Genomic DNA, 6,657 nt, shown 5'->3' with positions numbered 1-6,657 from the left:
TAAACTTCCTCTATAGATGGTAAAAGCAAACTAAACAAGTAGCTGTTTCACTACTGCATTATTTAGGAAGTCAACCTTTTGACATAGACAATTGGACACAAAGACAATTATTTATCGAGTCTTTCCTGACTGAAATTCACTTTCCTATGCCTCTGCCGAAAGAAAACTCAGTTTATTATCATATAAGACAAATGAAGTCCAGATGTTGGGAACTGAAAAGGTAGCATATAACGAAGTCTGCAAACTACTATCCTGTCCCATTCCAAATTTAACTAATCTACACCTAGCTTGCATGACCCCAAGACATGTATTCAACGCAAGTAAAATGCTGCATGGAACTACCTATTCTGACCAGCGGCGTCTGCGCCGCCATCAGCGTCATCATTGTCATCTCCAGTCTCTTCCAGCGAACAGTTTCTTAGCAACTTTTTTGTTAGGGAATGAGCGAGACCTATAAGTTCGGAAATAAGGTTTTGCTTAACAATCAAGTGGCATAAGTAAAAATAGATTGCTGACAGTGTAGAAAGAATATATTGCGTATAATAGATGGATTGTATTGCATTGAGATCTCGGCCGGTATATATAGACTTGGGGGGCAAGGCTCCCCGGATACATATAGCAGTATACGATACATATATTTATAACTACCAAATATACTATAACATCCCCCGCAGTCACAGCGGGAGCACCGCAAACGGTGAGATCGGAGAAGAAGTCGAAGGCAAAAGCCGACGGACTTACATCCCCCTCAGTGATAACGTCGGTGCGATGCGGATGCTGCGACTGGAGAGAAAACTGGTGAGTAACTCATGCAGATGATAGCCCTTTGTGCCGATGTTGAGGTAGCCGACCATGAGGACGAGTAGTTGTGGTCGAGGATGCCGTGCGTAGAGTAGCCATGGTCGACATAGCTGTCGAGGTTGCCGAAGATGAGGGAGCCTCGCATGAAGCCGTGGGCACACGAGGAGGCACCGTGAGGATGGTGGTGCGTAGGGGAAGACGCTAAAGACGAAGACGGTGACATGTCAAGGCAATTGTAGAGGGGGTCGATGCCGAAGTCGATGTAGTCAAGCTATCGGGCGAGACATTCCCGGGTTTGCCAAGCCCGGGAATGCACCAGGGGCGATGGCACGCACCAACGTTGCCAATACCAGACGTGCAAGGGAGAGTGCACAACCAAGCGTCGTTGTCTGAGGAACCAGCAGAGAAGGCCTCCACGGCGGTCGCAGGCACAGAAAATGGCGAGGTAGAAGATGCCGATGCTGCCCGCGATTGTTGGAGTAGATGAACGAGGTGGAGATTAGACGGAGACACTAGCGACGAGGTGGTGCTGCACGTAGCGAGGAGGTAGACCCGGACGATCTGACGTACGGCCTGATGATCCGGATGACGCGGCGGCGGATCTCGAAGGAGACGGCGAAGAACTCGAACAGCCTGATGAAGACCATGCGTGCAAAATGCAACAACTCGTAGTCAACGACGAGGTCGTTATGTGGTCGGCGGCAGGTGAGGATGCAACGGCGAAGGAGACCACGGGTGGCGCCGCTGCTGCTCGAAGAGGCGATTCAACAGTAGCCCTCCATACTCGAGGAAGAGGCACGCAATACGACGACGAACGTCACGGGAGCTGGGTGGATCACGCACATCGGGTGATAAGACCGAGTATGCGCGAGGCGAGACGACGATGGGCGAAGTCGGCGGAGGCGTCCCGATCGGTGGAGGCAACGATGAGCCGACGGAGGTCGACATGAAGACGAAGCAGCGAGAAGGGCAGTGCACACGGGCATCCCCTAGGGCGCCGTCCATCTCGCCAAGCCACACAGTCGGAGACGGGGCAGGAGCTGGTGAAGTCAACGCCGATGTCGAAGTAAAGGTGAGAGTTCAACGGGCGGTGGGCGACGCAATCCCGATCAGGCAAAAGAAGAAGACACAGTAGCATCTCGTGTGTACCTATAGGTGTGCGTAGCACAGGCTCCTCATCCTCCTCTTATCTCTTTCCTTCTCTCACCAGTCACCACGGAACAGCATGCGAGAGAGGAATAAACAGAGGCTCAAGACGGTCGGTGGACGACGATAGGGTGGGCGGGGCGGATCCGCACCGGGGCGGCGGAGGATTCCGACGATCGGGCGTCGCGGGCGGCGATAGGGCTGGAATATTCGACTCTCAATGAGGAGATGAGAGGGAGGGGCACAGGAGCGACGGCCGCGCCCATGCCAAAGTGGAGGCGCGTGTTGCAAGCATCAGGGAGCGGCGGCGATGGGGAGAGGAGAGGGGCAGCGGCGCGGGAGGCGAGTTCGGCGCGGTGCGGGGCGACGGTGCGGGGAGGCTGGATCCACCGAGCAGGTAGGGTTGGCCACGGGAGTGGCGGCGGCACGGGAGGAGAGTGCTAGGGTTTGGGGTGTGGGTGGACTATGTTTGAATTTTAGATCTTCTCGGGGCTTTTTGCAAAACTGGCAGGGGATGCGGTGGGCGCTGGGCGTGCGATCCGGCGAGTGCGTTGATGCGCTGATCGACACAAACCGGGGCGGCTTTTAATCAAGCTGATAGCACAGAACAGCCAATTTCGTTTTCAGACTCTTGTGCAGGCACTGATCACACTCCCAGAGTCCCAGTTGTTTTGTTCAGTCAAACCAAGCGGGCACGAAAACTCGCGGGAAAAGAAAAGAATCCGGGTGTGAGATGGAGAAGAACCAAAAGAAAGGAACAAAGCGAAGCGCAGCAAGTTGCGTGGTTTGTTAGCGATAACGCATGGGATTAGCGTGTCTCGTCAGGGCCAAGGGCTGCGGCAGCCTTCCAAGTGGAGGAGCGGAGCGCCGGCGCGTGCGGGGCGGCTGGCTGGTGGCGCTCATCGTCCACAGCAATCGATTGGGAAAAGGCCAGGGTCGCGGTCACGACCAACACCACCACCTCGGCTCGGTGCCCCACCAATCCAATCGCCATTACCGTCCTGGTTAGGTTGGAAGTAAGTTGGGAGGGAGCTGGGTCCGCCCAATCACAAATGACTCTGCCACCACTACTTGAAACACTCCCGCAGGGTTTGCTGAGAGGGAAGGGCGGAAAAATCTCGGCCATGTTTAGTTACTCCCAACTTCCAACTTTGACACTATGCAAAAAGAAGATTCCCCATCACATCAAACTTGCGGTACATGCATGGAGTACTAAATGTAGATGAAATTAAAAACTAATTGCACAGTTTTGTTGTACTTTGCGAGACGAATCTTTTGAGCCTAATTAGTCAATATTTGGACAATAATTCACAAATACAAACGAAACGCTACAGTGTGCTACAGTGCTGTAACAGTAATTTGGCACCTCCCAAATTCCCCAACTAAACAATGCCCTCGTCTCCGTGGAAATTTCAAGGGCTTGCGCGGTTGCCGCATGACAGTTGACAGTGCTAGTACATGGAGAGAGCGAGGGGCATCTCACAGATTGTCAGGGTCTCAATGGACACTGGCGCAAAGCCAGGAGTGCTCCAAAGTATCTAAGAGCTAGGTGCTCGTTTTCACCAATAGCTCCGTTCAAGGCACAGAGGGTCAGAAGAAGCCATTACACCAGACGGGCGACAAAGCTTCAGAGTGTCGCCCAAAACGGCTCAATCAACCTGCCGCCGAGTTACTGTTCCATCGGTCCCTTCATGTTCATCTCCACTTCACAGCTCACACACATGAATACATGTGATCTAGCAAGACTGCAACATCAGCCTGATCCTTGCTTCCACACCTCGCTATCTCCACTCTGCTGCTCTCTTAACTAAGCGTATCATGTCGTTACAGGTGACAACACCATGTGATGTAGCCAAGGGTGCACGCAACATGCACCTGCCCCAATACATACAGTGCAAGGCGCCCTCTTGTTCCTCGGGCGATTGATCAGTCTCATCTTCTTTTTCCAGCACCAGGTTCACCTGCCTCTCAGGACCAGCCATCGCCATTGATGGATGGACCAAACAAGCTACACAGCTAGCTCAGAGAAAGAAAGAAGAAAGAAAAACTGCCTTTTTAGAAATGCTAGAAATTCAAGTTCTGCGCTGCTGCTGCGCCGCTGCTGTCTGCAGTAGAACCCTAACTGGAACCAGAGCTAATCCTAACCAGACCTAATCGAAACTACTAAACTCTAATTAACCCAAGGAACTACGACGACGACACTAGGAAGAGAAAAAGGGGGGAAATTCAGGTACGGTACAAGGCTATTACGGCCGGAAAAAATGTACAGCCACCGCTGGGTGGCCAGCCTCCTTGTTGTCAGGGAGGGGCAGCAACTAGAACGACGCGACGGCAGGCGCGGCGGTGGCGACCATGCCGCTCTCCTTCTTGCGGCGCATCTCGAGCACCTTGCGGTGGGAGTTGGAGTGGATGGTGCTCACGAAGGTGGGGCTGCATGCAGGGCGGTACTCCGGGAGCAGCCGCCCGGACTTGTAGCGGACGCCGCACGCATTGCACAGCGTCTTGGCGCCCTCGGGCCCCGCGCGCCACTGCGGGGTCTTCTGCACGCCGCAGTGGCTGCAGCGGCGGTCGCCCGGCGCCGGCTGCGACGCGACCGCGCCGGCGGCGGAGGGGTTGGGAGGGAGGTGCTTCGGCTTGCGCCCGCGCTTCTTGGGCTTGTGCTTGCTGCCCTTGCCGCCGCCGTGCTTGGACTTCTTCGACGCTGGCGCCGGCAGGAAGTGGTTGTAATAGCCCTCGGCCAGCTCCAGCCCGCTGCTGAACGGGGCCGAGTCCAGGAACAGGAACGGCGAGAACGAACCTGACGAGGAGCACGAGGAGGTGGTCGTGGTCGACGAGGACGAGGCCGAGTCGGACAAGAACGAGGCGCCCGAGAGCGACCACCCCGGTGCCCGCGACCGCTTGCTGCGCTTCGCCTTGACCGGCACCAGCGCCTCCGTTGACAGCGCGCAGATAGTCGGGGTCCGCAGCGGGCCGGGCGCCGGCGGCAGCGCACGGTACGCGCCGTCGTGCACATGCGGCTGCGGCACCCGCCGCTGCTGCGCCAGCGGGGGCCGCGCCGCCAGCGACGCCACCAGCGCCGCGGGTGGGTGCGGCTGCGGCGGCAGCTCGGAGAGCGAGTCGTCCATGATGCGGGAGACCCACTCCAACTCCTCGACGTCATGCGCCTGCGGGAACGCACAGCATGGCGGCATAAATTAATCAGCTTTGCCAAGGTAACGCGACGGAGAAGACTCGCGAAAGCCGCCGTCTTTCCGCGAATAGGAGGAGAAGCGGTCAAAGGTCCCCCCAGAAACTCACCGGAAGGTCAACCATCTCCGGCGGCGGCGGCGGGAGCTCGTACGTCACGACCGACAACGGCTGGGAGTCCCCGTTCGACTTCTCCTCGGCCGCCGCGGCCGGCGGCGGCGGCAGCGGCGCCTCTTCGTTGTCGGCGCCGTCCTTGTCAGGCTCGCCGAACTCCTCAAGGTCCAAAAGGTCCTCGACAGAGAACCCGTCTTTCTCAACAAGCGCCCCGGCGGCGGCTGCGGCCGCCGCGTCCTCCGCCGTCTCCTCCGGAGCGAAGCTATTATTACACTTCAGCGCGTCCGTCCTCCCGTCATCCTTCACCGCCGGGCCGGAAAAACACGCATACGCACACATCAAAACCACAAATTCCGAGTACCAGAACAACCAAGCAGCACGGTTCAACAAGCGTCCCCCCCCCCCCCCCCCCCCCCCTCTTTTATTCTCAAAAAAAGAAACAACAAAAACCACCCAGAGAATCTTTCTCCGCCTCCCTCAATCAATCATCCACCCGCAACCCAGCCGGCACCCTTCCTTACCAGGGGGCTATGGTGGTGCGCGAGGGAAGGCATGGCGGGCCCGCGCAGGAGAACGGGGACGGAGGAACCAGCCGGTGGTGCTGTGGCGGCGTCGGAGGCGTGGAGGAAAGGCGGGGAGGAGGAGGCGGAGACGTAGGGTGCAAAGAAGGAAGGGATGAGCGTTTGGTGGAGCATTGAATGGCTGCCGAAGTCCGTGGGCTCTCAACAAAGGGCGACGCGCCGTTTTCCCGCTCGGCCCCCTCCGGTTTCCCCAATTTTACACCGTCCTCGTCTCCTCCTCACCCCCTTGCTTGACCCTTTGGCGCTTTCCCCCCTCCGCTTTAATTTCCTCCCCCCACTGCAATATCTTATGGATTTTTCCGCGTTATTTTATTTCCACCCCACCTCGCTATCTGATACGGAGTGCTACCGCGTCCCCCTTTTGTATAGAGGCGGCCTCCACTTTCGAAAAGAAATGGAGCCAAAAACAAAGATGGAAAAGAGGGGGGGTGGAACGGCGCGTCGAGATGCGCGCTGACCCAGCGGACGGCCGGATGGCGTGCACGCGCCCGGGCCGAGGGCACGTGGTGGGTCCGGGGCCGGCCCGCCGCTGCGCTACGGATTTTTGGAGGTGGTGTAGGATGGAGGCTGGCGCGGCCTGGCGCCTTTTGAAGGTTGGGTGGGAAACGGGCAGAGAAGGGCTTCGAACTCGGCCCCGCGCCACGCAGGTTTCGCATGGGCTTCTGATTCTCAATTTGGGTCTGTACTGCTCGTGGATGCTGCGTGGACGTGCTTACGTAGTGTCAGTTTCATCTTCTTTCCTCACGAGATCGTTTTTTTTTTCTGAAGCCAATCCTTTTTTTGAAATAAATTCTGAAGCAAATCCTCACAAGATCTTCTCTAGCAACAT

General features: G+C 56.9%; 1 protein-coding gene across 1 annotated transcript; it reads right to left on the bottom strand.

The window, feature by feature from the left end:
- Nucleotides 1-3,981: 3,981 nt before the first annotated feature.
- On the bottom strand, nucleotides 3,982-6,083 carry LOC117865089 (uncharacterized). Its single transcript, XM_034749171.2, has 3 exons — nucleotides 5,769-6,083; nucleotides 5,245-5,547; nucleotides 3,982-5,111 (listed from the first exon to the last, which is right to left on the bottom strand). The coding sequence occupies exons 1-3, from the start codon at nucleotides 5,940-5,942 to the stop codon at nucleotides 4,263-4,265; spliced, it is 1,326 nt and encodes a 441-aa protein (XP_034605062.1). The 5' UTR covers nucleotides 5,943-6,083; the 3' UTR covers nucleotides 3,982-4,262.
- Between the last annotated feature and the right edge of the window lie 574 nt (nucleotides 6,084-6,657).

The sequence above is a fragment of the Setaria viridis genome, chromosome 7 (genome assembly GCF_005286985.2).
Source record: "Setaria viridis chromosome 7, Setaria_viridis_v4.0, whole genome shotgun sequence".
Classification (NCBI taxonomy): domain Eukaryota; kingdom Viridiplantae; phylum Streptophyta; class Magnoliopsida; order Poales; family Poaceae; genus Setaria; species Setaria viridis.
Note: the sequence above shows the minus strand (reverse complement) of the source record. Positions and strands in the feature narration are given on the sequence as shown.